Genomic DNA, 14,315 nt, shown 5'->3' on the forward strand with positions numbered 1-14,315 from the left:
TGATCTTAGTTTTTTAAATATTTAGTCTTATGTTTAGTGTTAGCCAGTGACAGCTGGCTCTTTCACTATTCTTCACCCTCATTATCAAGAGACTCTTTAGCTCCTCTTTGCTTTCTGCCATTAGAGTGGTTATCATCTGCATATCTGAGGTTGATGTTTCTCCCACTTATCTTGATTCCAACTTATAACTCGTCCAGCCCAGCATTTTTCATGATGTGCTCAGTGTGTAGATTAAACAAATAGGGTGACAGCAGATAGCCCTGTAGTACTCCTTCCTCAATCCTGAACTAATCAGTTGTCCCATACAGGGTTCTAACTGTTGCCTCTTGATCTGCATACAGGCTTCTCAGGAGACAGGTAAGATAGTCTGGTATTCCCATCTCTCTAAGAGCTTTCCACCGTTTGTCATGATCCACACAGTCAAAGGCTTCAGTGTAGTTGATGAAACACATAGATGTTTTTCTGAAATCCCCTTGCTTTCTCTATAATTCAGCAAATGTTGGCACTTTAATTTCTTCCTTTTCTAAACGCAGCTTGGACAACTGGAAGTTCTTTCTTCACATAATGCTGAAACCTAGCATGCAAGATTTTATGCATCACCTTACTGGCATGGGAGGTGAGTGCAACTGTCCAACGGTCAGCACGTTCTCTGGTACTACCCTTCTTAGGAACTCGGATGAGGACTGGCCTTTCCCAGTCCTGTGGCCACGGTGGGTCTGACAGATTTGCTGACATAATGAATGCGAAACCGTGGTGGCATCCTCCTTTGGGATTTCAATAGTTCTGCTACAATTTCATCACGTTCACCACCTTTATTAACAGCAGCACTTCTTAAGGCCCGTTTGACATCACACTCCAGAATGTCTGGCTTTGGGCGACTACCATCATAATCCAGTTCATTAAGATCTGTTTTATACAGTTCAAGATTATAGAAAACCATTTCACAACATAAGTTACTATGATATGGACTAAAGAGGTTTTAAAGTTTGTAACTTTTATGCAAGGTTTCTGTTTGCCAAATTGAATTATATGTAAAGTAAACCATTTCCTGTGTAAAGTTCTTAACCTTAATGAAGCTAAGCAAGTGCTCTAATGTTAGGAACTGCATCCTGTTCTCGTTACGCTCATTTTTGAGAAAAACTAGAGAGCTGTTGGGCAGAAGACATTTCATTACTTGTTAATTTTCCAAATTTAAAGGAAAAATGTAGTGAATAAATAATATGATTAAGTTATAAAGTGAGAGAACACGGGTATGGTAAATAAGAGCCCAGCACAGGAGTCAGGCTCAGGCATCAGTGCTGGTTCTGCACTAAGAAGTGGCTTGGACAAGTTAGTTACAAGACTGAGTCTCAGTCTCTAATTTGTAAAAGGAGGGCACTTGACTAGATCTCTAACAGTCTGTTTCTTTACAGTTCCTTTCCTTTCTATATGATAATCTTATACTTACACAAAACCACATGCTGGCTAGAATTTTATATTATTAACTGTTGGATTCGTCTCAATAGTTACTAAATTCCATGTTACATGACCTTTTATATTGTACAGGAAAATACTCCTGTTATCATTTTATTCCAGTAGAACTAAAATAAGGAATCAATCATTAGCCCAGTCCTTAGGAGAGGTACTTTAAACTTCAAAGAATATGTATCTTATACATGGCTGACCATCATCAGTTCGGTTCAGTTGCTCAGCCATGTCCAATTCTTTGCGACCCCATGAACCACAGCACGCCAGGCCTCCCTGTCCATCACCAACTCCCGGAGTTCACTCAAACTCACATCCATCGAGTCGGTGATGCCATCTAACCATCTCATCCTCTGTTGTCCCATTCTCCTCCTGCCTTCAACTTTTCCCAGCATAAGGGTCTTTTCCAATGAGTTAGCTCTTTGCATCAGGTGGCCAAAGTATTGAAGTTTCAGCTTCAGTGTCAGTCCTTCCAATCAATATTCAGGACTGATTTCCTTTAGGATTAACTGGTTTGATCTCCTTGAAGTCCAAGGGACTCTCAAGAGTCTTCTCCAGCGCCACCATTTAAAAGCATGAATTCTTAGGCACTCAGCTTTCTTTATAGTCCAACTCTCACATCCATACATGACTTGTAGAAAAACCATAGCTTTGACAAGACAGACCTTTGTTGGCAAAGTAATGTCTCTGCTTTTTAATACACTGTCTAGGTTTGTGAAAGCTCTTCTTCCAAGGAACAAATGTCTTTTAATTTCATGGCTGCAGTCACCATCTACAGTGATTCACCATCAGAAATATACCCTTCTGAAAACATATTATTCTCACTTGCTAATTTAAGTAAATCTTAGAAATACTGTGTCAGAATCCCCCCTCCAAAATGTTTTATCAGAATTATATTATCCAAAATGGGCTTTCCCAGGTGGCTCAGTCATAGAGAATTGCCTGCCAATGCAGGAGATGCAGGTTCAATCACTGAGTTAGGAAGACCTCTGGAGGAGTAAATGGCACCCCACTCCAGCATTCTTGCCTGGAGAATCCCATGGACAGAGGAGCCTGGCAGGTTGCAGTCAAGAGTCGAAATGAGTCAGACACAACTGAGTGACTGAGCACACACTTGGGAACTGTTAACTTTACAAATATGCTATTTACATAGAGTAGTATAATACAATTACTCTTACATCATTATTAAGCTTATTCTTGGGATATTTATTATTTGTTTTTTTGCTGATCTTATTGTAAAGGAGAAAACTTTTGCCATCATATTTTGTAACTAGTTATTGCTGACTCTGAGAGCAACTACCACTTTTTGTAAATGTCTCAGTAAATTACCTTTATTTTCTAGGACTGCAATCTATTATCTTCAAATAGTACTTAATTTATCTGTATCTTTTCAGTAGTTTCAGGTTTCATTCTTGGTATTTTAGCTAGAATTTCTAAAACTCTGTTGTAACATTGATATAATACACAATGCTATTTTGTTCTTGATTTTAACAGGATTGCCTTTATTGTTGTCTATGACTTCACTGATGTCCTGTCAAAGGGCTTGCTACTTTCTTGACCCATAGTTGATGACTCACTGCATTTCACCACTGCTCTTTTTCATAGTTGTTCTTTTTCTTCCAGGGTGGTATTAACTATTTACACCAGGTTGGAAGAGACACTGGACCCTTGCTTCTTTTGCCATACAACCGCAGCCCATTGGTCAGTTTGCCCTTTCCCATGCCTAGCTATGTCAGATCCTCAAGAAGAGAAGGTGGACATTTCTTATCTATTTCCCAGGTGGTCATGTACTGTTTAGATGGCAAAAAAAAAAAGTATCAGTTAGTAATTATTTTTAAATTCAGTGTCAAAGAGTAGAATTCCTTCCACATTCTTGCAAATGATTGACTCAATTTTACTTACAGTACTCTTACCTTCTTTTTTAATGTCTTAATCGGCATTTTATTGTTGCAAATATTTAGGATAGCTAAATAGATGTTATTAGGTCCTAGAAGTTCTGTCATTTTCAAAAGTGAAATCCAAGTTACTTTTGTGAACTGATTTGGTTTAGGTATTTGAATTAGTAGTCTGCCTATTTAATATGTGCAATTTTTTTACGTTTAGCAGAAATAATCAGGATAAACCTCAATTATTCTTTTAACTTTCCTAAAGATCTGGCCTACGAGACCTTTTAGAACTAACACCCAAAAAAGATGTCCTTTACATTCTAGTGGACTGGAATGCAAAAGTAGGAAGTCAAGAAACACCTAGAGTAACAGACAAATTTGGCCTTGGAGTATGGAATGAAGCAGGGCAAAGGCTAATAGAGTTTTGCAAGAGAACACACTGGTCATAGCAAACATCCTCTTCCAACAACACAAGAGAAGACTCTACACGTGGACATCACCAGATGGTCAACACCAAAATCAGATTGATTATATTCTTTGCAGCAAAAAAAAGATGGAGAAGCTCTGTATAGTCAGCAAAAACAAGACAGGGAGCTGACTGTGGCTCAGATCATGAACTCCTGATTGCCAAATTCAGACTTAAAATGAAGAAAGTTGGAAAACCACTATGCCATTCAGGTATGACCTGAATCAAATTACTTATGATTATACAGTGGAGGTGAGAAATAGATTTAAGGGACTAGATCTGATAGATAGAGTTCCTGATAAACTATGGATAGAGGTTCGTGACACTGTACAGGAGACAGGAATCAAGACCATCCCCATGGAAAAGAAATGCAAAAAAGCAAAATGGCTATCTGAGGAGGCCTTACAAATAGCTGTGAAAAGAAGAGCAGCAAAAAGCAAAGGAGAAAAGGAAAGATATAAGCATCTGAATGCAGAGTTCCAAAGAATAGCAAGAAGAGATAAAGCCTTCCTCAGTGATCAATGCAAAGAAATAGAGGAAAACAATAGAATGGGAAAGACTAGAGATTTCTTCAAGAAAATTAGAGATACCAAGGGAACATTTCATGCAAAGATGGGCTTGACAGAAATGGTATGGATCTAACAGAAGCAGAAGATATTAAGAAGAGGTGGCAAGAATACACAGAAGAACTGTACAAAAAAGATCTTCACAACCAAGATAATCATGATGATGTGATCACTCACCTAGAGCCAGACATCCTGGAATGTGAAGTCAAGTGGGCCTTAGAAAGTATCACTATGAACAAAGCTAGTGGAGGTGATGGAATTCCAGTGGAGCTATTTCAAATCCTGAAAGATGATGCTGTGAAAGTGCTGCACCAAACATGCCAGCAAATTTGGAAAACTCAGCAGTGGCCACAGGACTGGAAAAGGTCAGTTTTCATTCCAATCCCAAAGAAAGGCAATGCCAAAGAATGCTCAAACTACCGCACAATTGCACTCATCTCACATGCTAGTAAAGGAATGCTCAAAATTCTCCAAGCCAGGCTTCAGCAATATGTGAACCGTGAACTTCCAGATGTTCAAGCTGGTTTTAGAAAAGGCACAGGAACCAGAGATCAACTTGCCAACATCCACTGGATCATGGAAAAAGCAAGAGAGTTCCAGAAAAACATCTATTTCTGCTTTATTGACCATGCCAAAGCCTTTGACTGTGTGGATCACAAAAAACTGTGGAAAATTCTGAAAGAGATGTGAATACCAGACACCTGACCTGCCTCTTGAGAAATCTGTATGCAGGTCAGGAAGCAACAGTTAGAACTGGACAAGGAACAACAGACTGGTTCCAAATAGGAAAAGGAGTACGTCAAGGCTGCATATTGTCACCCTGCTTATTTAACTTCTATGCAGAGTACATCATGAGAAACGCTGGGCTGGAAGAAGCACAAGCTGGAATCAAGATTGCCGGGAGAAATATCAATAACCTCAGATATGCAGATGACACCACCCTTATGGCAGAAAGTGAAGAGGAACTAAAAAGTCTCTTGCTGAAAGTGAAAGAGGAGAGTGAAAACGTTGGCTTAAAGCTCAACATTCAGAAAACTCAGATCATGGCATCTGGTCCCATCACTTCATGGGAAATAGATGGAGAAACAGTGGAAACAGTGTCAGACTTTATTTTTGGGGGCTCCAAAATCACTGCAGATGGTGATTGCAGCCATGAAATTAAAAGACGCTTACTCCTTGGAAGGAAAGTTATGACCAACCTAGATAGCATGTTGAAAAGCAGACATTACTTTGCAAACAAAGGTCCGTCTGGTCAAGGCTATGGTTTTCCCAGTGGTCATATATGGATGTGAGAGTTGGACTGTGAAGAAAACTTAGTGCTGAACAATTGATGCTTTTGAACTGTGGTGTTGGAGAAGACTCTTGAGAGTCCCTTGGACTGCAAGGAGATCCAACCAGTCCATTCTGAAGGAGATCAGCCCTGGGATTTCTTTGGAAAGAATGATGCTAAAGCTGAAACTCCAGTACTTTGGCCACCTCATGCGAAGAGTCGACTCATTGGAAAAGACCCTGATGCTGGGCGGGATTGGGGGCAGGAGGAGAAGGGGACGACAGAGGATGAGACGGCTGGATGGCATCACCGACTCGATGAACTGAGTTTGAGTGAACTCCAGGAGCTGGTGATGGACAGGGACGCCTGGCGTGCTGCAATTCATGGGGTCGCAACGAGTCAGACACAACTGAGCGACTGAACTGAACTGAACTGAAAGATCTGGCCAGTGCGTGGTGAAGCTGGAAACAGAAAACCCAAGTATCTTCTGGAAAACAATGAAACACTATGAAATTTTGTTGCACATATTCACTTTGATCAAAACAAGTCATATTTTCATTCCCTTATCAAAATAAAATGGATTTATAAAGGTGAATTCATTTTTAACATTCTTTGCTTTTATCTTTTACAAACACACAGACACGGTATGATTGAGCCTAAGCAAAGATGAGAAGAAATTTTGTAGAAGAAAATGTATCCCATTTTCTCAGAATTTTGGCTCCTTAATTTAAAATTATCATTTATAATAAAAGAACACATGAAATAAGATTAATTTCTACACTCAAGTATTCGTGGTCAAGAAAACAGTTTTCTCTCTTAAATGCTTTTATTTAAACACTCTTCTAATTGGACAGTTAATACTAATTTCATGAACTGCAGCAGTCAATAACCTATTATGAAATGACAATAGAGGCTAACTATCACAGCATTCAGTCTTCAACAACAATTTAACACACTGAGTGGCACTATAGCATAAGCAAGGAATTATATTTAATTATTTAAGGATTATATTTAAGTATTTTTAGAATCCTCTTTAAAAATCTATAATATTTTGTTTTTTCACTTTAAAATTTATTGAACATAGTTAACAACTGTATAATATGTAAAAGTGCTATGTTTGGCATCAGAAGCATAAATAACATATAAAACATGTTTTATTCCACTCATATCATAATTTCAAAGAGGAAAACAGAAATAACTATACAGCAAACAACAGATTTTTATATATAGTTATTTTCTGAAGAATTTCTGCCAAGAAGAATTCCTCTGGTTTAGGACAATTATGTCATATGTAAAATTCAGCTCTACCCGTCCCGTAGTAGAATTTTTATTTATCATGAACACGTTTCTAAAAACAGTTCCTTGGGTGACATGGCCTGAAATGCAGCAGCAGGCTTCCTGGAGCTAAGAGAATAAGGCTTTCAGCCAATGAAACAGCCTAGTTATTATTTAAGGACTGCTGGAGGTCTGTTGTTTCTAAAATGTATCAGTGAGATAATAATTATAAAAGATACATTATCTAACTAGCATACACATGAGTCAGTCACATACTTATTCACTCCAATCTGTGGTATCTCCAAAGCCATTGTCTTTAGCTTCCTTAAACACTTTGGAGAAACTGAGACAACACAGCGTAAGTGCCATCTAGTGGTAAAGGGTTTCCTAACTGCATTAAGAATCCAGAGAAGGAAAACATCATTTCTGGGGGAATGATAACAGGGAAGGCTTTTAGATGAGCTAATAGATCCTGAAGATACTATAGTTATTTCAAGAGTTAACTGGGGGTCAGGAGCATAGGGTGTATAGACAGAACACAGAGAAAAGTATATGGCTAATACAGACAGCTTAATATGACTAGAAAAATAGTTGTGAGCGTGAAAGTCACTTAGTCGTGTCCAACTCTTTGCAACCCCATGGACTATATACAGTTCAAGGAAAAATGGTTGGATCAAAATATAAAACTCTGGTGGGGGAGAGTCTACTCTCTATCCTATGGGCAACAGAGTGCAGTCATCCATCCCGTCAACATTCACTGAATAATAACTACGTCTGAGCACTGTATTAGTTTCTGGGTATACAGTGACAAACAAAGCAAACACGGTTCCAACCCTCATGGAAATTTCAGAGTAGACAAACATTAAAAGAAAGCGGCATCGAAACTTCCGAGCAGAAAAGGAATGGAGAGCCAAAAGACTTGAGTTTGTAGCCCAGCTCAACCACTTACAGGAAGTCATTTAACCTCTGAGTCTGCAGAAAAACAGAACTACCCTGCTTATTTCACGGTGTTGTACTGAAGAGAAAACTACATTAATGTATATAATATACATGAATCTGTTTGCTCAGACTGTAATATTCTGCACAAATGTAGAGCACAATGATGAAAACAGTATTTTAGAACAAATGTTCTGGTAGAGGTATGCAAAATAAAATGAAAAATGAAAATGGATATAAGGAATTTTAAAAAACCACTAACTCTAGGAAGTTACTTTATAGAATTTACTCAGCAATATAAAAATAATCCATTACAGCATACCTGAAATGGCAATCTTTCCTCTACAAGCTGTCCGTTCTTTACTTTCAAAATTCTCCTCACTGTCAAAAGAAAATAAAAACCTAATGAAAAAACAAAGATCTTCTCTAATTAGCAATTGTTTTAACAATCTTTCTTAAATGCCTAAATACTAAAAATAAACACATATCCTGGAATAACAATGACTTCCAGTTAATATAAACTATTTGACTCAAAGTTTGTGATGTTTAGTCAACAGCTAGCTGACTTTAACAGAAATAGGGCCATTCTCTCTCTGATTTTTTTATATAACCTGTACTTTCCCTGATGAGTGCATATTAGTTTACTCTACAATGAAAGTCTTTTGTGACCTCTTACATTTATAAACAAGATATGCCATATTTACACAAGTCCTAGGAAGCATATCTTGGGTAACCATTTCATAAATTACATTTCTAGCTTACCAGATTATAGTCATCTGAAAAAGTTAATAAATAAACTTTCTAACCATGAGCTTACCACCGAAGAGTATATTATCCCTATAAAATCTCCAACAAACATTTAAAAAATTACTCTCTGCTACATATTCATGTGCAAGTAATATTGTAATTTATTTCCCTGAAGCTTTAAACGCTAAGCATATATCAGAACAATAAATTAACTAAGGTGGCAAAGGAAGGGAGTGGCCCTCTAGAGAGAATAAATGTGGAGAGGAAAACATTACCATGACAATAGAAAATGTCTCAAAGGAAATTCTTGGGATATAAGACACTTCCAGGTTTGAATGTAGACTATACTATTATCACAATTTTTTTTTTCAAAATAGTTATTTCCATTCAGTTCAGTAGCTCAGTCGTGTCCGACTCTTTGTGACCCCATGAATCTCAGCACACCAGGCCTCCCTGTCGATCACCATCTCCCAGAGTTCACTCAGACTGACGTCCATCGAGTAGGTGATGCCATCCAGCCATCTCACCCTCTGTCGTCCCCTTTTCCTCCTGCCCTCAATCTCTCCCAGCATCAAAGTCTTTTCCAATGAGTCAACTCTTTGCATGAGGTGGCCAAAGTACTGGAGTTTCAGCTTTAGCATCATTCCTTCCAAAGAACACCCAGGATTGATCTCCTTTAGAATGGACTGGTTGGATCTCCTTGCAGTCGAAGGGATTCTATTTCCATTACACCAAATCAATCCCATCTCTAAACAGTTCTCCAATATCCTGTTTCCTAATAAATAACCTACATTTAGAGATTAGCATTCCATTTCTAGAGCAATGTATCCAGGAGTATTCTGTGCACTTTTTTTTTTTTTTTGTCTCTATTCAATTTGGTTAGCCAATTAACTGCCAGTTAATTTAATTAGGTACCTCAAGTATGTGATAAGATAGAAGCTTCATTTGAATACTGTTTTGATTCTAAAAGGGCTTTTGGAGAAAGACTGAGTGGGAGTGTGAAGTGTATCTAAGTTTCAGAAGAGTATGACACATCCTATGCACACGTCAGTAGCCTTGCTAAAAAGCCTGCACATAATATTCATTACCATGCATCAAATTTTAAAACAAAATATATCATCCTACTTTTTGTTTAACTCTCTTATTGGATTAAGCCTGTAAGTATTACAGGTGAAATATATTCCAAAGGAGCAAAAATAATTTACTGAGGTACTTACGGTCAGTAAGCCTATACCGGACATTTATATATATATATAGTATTTATATAATTTATATATAGAGAATTTATAGAATCTAGCACTAAGTATAACTTAAGTAATATAGTAGACTTAAAGCCATAAATTCTCAGGATCCTATCTAATAATTTTGTGGTTACACTGGTATTTAAATTAAAACAGGGAATTCACTCAGTGAAAAATAGAAGTACTCATTATTTCAAAATAATGTTTTGTTGAATCATAAATTTTTAAGAGTCAAGTTCAATATTTCATAGACAAGTTCAGTTTGTCATGTTGGGGAATACCAGCTGGCTTATTAGGTCATCAGAGTGAAAAATTCAACTGAATAGTCTACTATGTTGTGAAATTATATACTGAAAGGCCAACTAGAAATCAAACACAAATCTCAATTTCCTCAAATTGGTACAAGAAACAGTATAAACACAGTTGGCTGGCATTTGTAAGTAAATATTTCTAAAAATATCTCCTATATGAGCAATGCATAAATTCTTCAAAATATTTATTTCAGTGAAAAAATACAAGGAAGCTCTAATACAGTGAGTAACTTCAGTATTATGGAATAGGTCATAGATTATGCTAAAATTTAAATCCATTAGGCATTATTAAATTGGATTAAATTTAAGGCTTTGGCAGACACGTGAAATTCTAAAATAATAGAAACACCAAAAGCAACTGGCTGAATATTTACCAAAAAAATTTTCCCACTCTAAATTATTCAACCACCTGGCAAGGGTATAGCTTTTTTCCCCTATAACTGTAAATTACTTGCATAGAAAAGTCCTTTTCAGGACTAGTCAACAAATTTATTATACACAAATATTATCAAACTATAATATAAATCCAATTAACCATATAATCAGTCGTATCCGACTCTTTGCGACCCCATGGACTGTAGCCTACCAGGCTCCATCCATGAGATTTTCCAGGCAAGAACACTGGAGTGGGTTGCCATTTCCTTCTCCAGAGGATCTTCCCGACCCAGGGATCGAACCCAGATCTCCCGCATTGCAGGCAGACACTTTACCGTCTGAGCCACCAGGGAAACCCCCCATAATATAAATCCAATTAACCATATAATCTTACAGAATAATTAAGTCTGCCTTTAAAAAATTAAGAGATGAAGTAATCCAGCCTCATGTTTCAGAAGCTTGAATTATTTTCAATTCAAATAACTCAATTGCTATTTAGGGTGCTAAAACGTGATGTTTTCTAATTAATCCAAATTGACAACAAAATTGTTAAACATTATCTATTTAACAATGTGCTACTGTAGCTAATGGTTTGCTACAGTTAAATAAATACTTGCTTTAAAATCTGCAATGTTAATGCCAATTCTAAATGCTACAATTAGCCAGTCTGAAGAAAAAGCAAATAACCATAAAAATCACTCAATCAAAAGCACAGCTATATAACAGTGTACCTTATTCTTATAAACCTGGTTTAGAGAATTATTTTGGTAAGATTTGTAAAAGCTAATTTAAAAGACAAAAATATAAAAGACAAATTTTTAACTATTTTATTAACATATTTCTGCCTGTAGGTAAATATAATGACCAACAGAGGGTGCCAATCAGCCACTTTGTTGCTCAAAAATCTGTATTAAAATTAGCACAGTAAATATAGTTTACCTTATTTTATATTGTTCCATATTGGAATTTACAATAGCACTGCCTTCCAGAGTTAACAAAATACATAAAGAAATGACACATGATGAAAGCATCATTTTCTTAATGAAGCACTAGAAGAATTCTAAATAGAATTCTATTATTTAAAAGCAGGTTATAAAAATCCTTCACCCCTCACGCAAGTAAGTGAAGACTAAAACACTCAGAAATGCTTAACATGGAATTTTAAGCCATCTAAAACTATGTGGTATAAATTCAATACCTTCATAAGTATGTTAAGTTGGGAAGATGAGTTTTCTACTTTAAATCTTGAAATAACAACCTAGTTTCAACAGACACCGAACAATATGAAGTTTAAAAAAGTAAAACCAGTAATGTCTTTAATATACCATATTGTATTGCAGAAATGCCAGGAGTACATAATTTCACTGGCAATCTACACTTTTAGCCTTTATTTTTGTTTATGTTATAGTATATAAGTAACTAAACTAGTCAATTGGAGTGTAAGAAACTATTTAGCTTTGTGGCATTATTAAAATCACAATCATGTTGAATGATACATATAATTAGGTCCTATAAATATCTTTGACTAGTATTATTTTCACAAAGTCAAATAAAGTTTCAAGAAGACAGACTCGTGGGTTAGGCCAGGAGAGAACATTATTGCTAAAATGTAAGTTCTGTAAGAATAGGAATTCTGGGGGCTTCCCTGGCAGCTCACTGGTGAAGAATCCACCTGCCAATGCAGTAGACGTAGGTTTGGTCCCTGATCCAGCAAGATCCCACATGCCGTGGAGCAACTAAGCTCATGCACCAACTATTATGCCTGTGCTCCAAAGCCCGGGAGCCACAACCGCCAGAGCTGTGTGCACACTCCACAACAAGAGAAGCCACTGCAATGAGAAGTCCACGCACCTCAGCAAAGCACAGCCCCCGGTCACGGCAACCAGAGAAAAGCTCATGCAGCAATGATGACCCAGCACAGCCAAAAATAAATAAAATTATTTTTTAAAAAAAGAATAGTATTTCGGCCTATTTTGTTCACTGCTCAATCACCAGTGCCCAATATATAACTCAGTACAGTCTAAGGAACTCAACAAATGTTTAGTGAATATCAAATGAAGTAAAATAGGATATGGTCATTTTGGTGGAGCAAGTCCTTATAGGTGTGACTCTTACCCATTAATAACTAGTTAGTAAGTTGCTGTTAACCTCTCAGACTCAGCATCCTCATCTGTAAATGGTGGGAAGTATTTATCTAATAGCTACTGAATAAAATAATATTTTTAATGTATTCTGTATCATTTTTAGTGTTAGTTGCTAAGTCATGTCTGACTGCAACCCCATGGACTGTAGCCTGCCAGGCTCCTCTTATCCATGGAATTCTCCAGGCCAGAATCCTGGAATGGATAGCCATTCCCTTCTCCAGGGGATTTTTCCGACCCAGGGACTGAACCCATGTCTCCTGCTCTGCAGGCAGATTCTTTACTATCTGAACCACTGGCGAAGCCCTAGTATTTCTGTATCATTCTCAGGAAGGTCCATGAAAACCAGGATTATTTTGTGAGCCCTTGTGGCTTTAGTATTAATTTGAAGCTTACATGGAAGAGGCACTAAATCATTTGTTAAAGTGATCAGAGTATGACTTCCCAGTTTCTACAAGATAATGATAGACAGTGATAGTGATAGTGAAGTCGTTCACTCGTGTCCGACTCTTTGCAATCCTGTGGACTGTAGGCCACCAGGCTCCTCCGTCCATGGGATTTCCCAGGCAAGAATACTGGAGTGGGTTGCCATTTTCTTCTCCAGGGGATCTTCCAGACCCAGGGATCAAACCCGGGTCTCCCTCATTGCAGGCAGATGCTTTAACCTCTGAGCCACCAGGGAAGATAATGATAGTCACCTAAATTGGAATCTTTTCTAGAATCCTATGAAAAGTTTCACATCAACAAGGAAAGCAAATAAAATCATCTATGGCCCAAACCAACAGCATAACTAGAAATCAGACTTCAATTTACAACTGAAAACAACAGAGCCAGCTCCTGGAGGCCTCGCCCAAATAGTCAGGTATTGCAAAACACTTGACCATCTGATGCATGGAAAAGACCTGATCCTGGGAAAGATTGAAGGCAGGATGAGGAGGGGACAACAGAAGACGAGATGGCTGGATGGCATCACCAACTCAATGAACATGAGTTTGAGCAAGCTGGGAGATGGCAAAGGCCAGGAAAGCCCGGCATGCTGCAGTCCATGGGGTTGCAAAGTGTTGGACATGACTGAGCAACTGAAAACCAACTGCAGAACACAAAATAAGATCAGCTTATCTAATCCTCTCCTCTAGAAGATGGATACAAAATCTGGTGTCTACCACAGCCCTGGTAGGGGTTCCAAAAGAACTGTGGTTCAGAAGTTGTTAGTCTTGTGGAGAAGAGACACACAATAGCGGAGGTATCCTTGGAAGGTTTGGCCATGATAAAAAGAAGGCAGGAAGAAGACAAGGAAGAGGAGGGGAGAGGGAGCAAGAGGAGGTAGAGAAAGGGTTGGGAGGGGAGAAAGAAGAGGAGGAGGAGAAAGGAACTGAAATTAAAATGCCCTAGATATAAAATAGCATCAAACTATCAAAATCAACTGACAAACATGTCTAAAGGAACCAAAACTCCTATCCATCCTTCCAATAATAGAAAACACTTTTGAACTATGAAACCAAGTAGCTCCTTTTACCCACTTCTCTCCACTATCACCACTTGACCCAGAAAAATACTACATCCTACATATTTCATTAGGAACAATGACAAAAAAGGACTCAAACACCAATAGAAAGTTACTATAAAATGAAAGTAGA

General features: G+C 37.6%; 1 protein-coding gene across 2 annotated transcripts in view; it reads right to left on the bottom strand.

The window, feature by feature from the left end:
- The window catches only part of RTKN2 (rhotekin 2), a 131,355-nt gene that overhangs the window by 82,047 nt on the left and 34,993 nt on the right, over positions 1-14,315 (bottom strand). For both annotated transcript variants that reach the window (XM_027962251.3, XM_042240841.2), the window contains one exon: positions 8,186-8,244. In XM_027962251.3, coding sequence (XP_027818052.2) covers positions 8,186-8,244 — 59 coding nt within the window. The remainder of the gene's footprint in view (positions 1-8,185; positions 8,245-14,315) is intronic.

Source organism: Ovis aries, chromosome 25 (assembly GCF_016772045.2).
Source record: "Ovis aries strain OAR_USU_Benz2616 breed Rambouillet chromosome 25, ARS-UI_Ramb_v3.0, whole genome shotgun sequence".
Classification (NCBI taxonomy): Eukaryota; Metazoa; Chordata; class Mammalia; order Artiodactyla; family Bovidae; genus Ovis; species Ovis aries.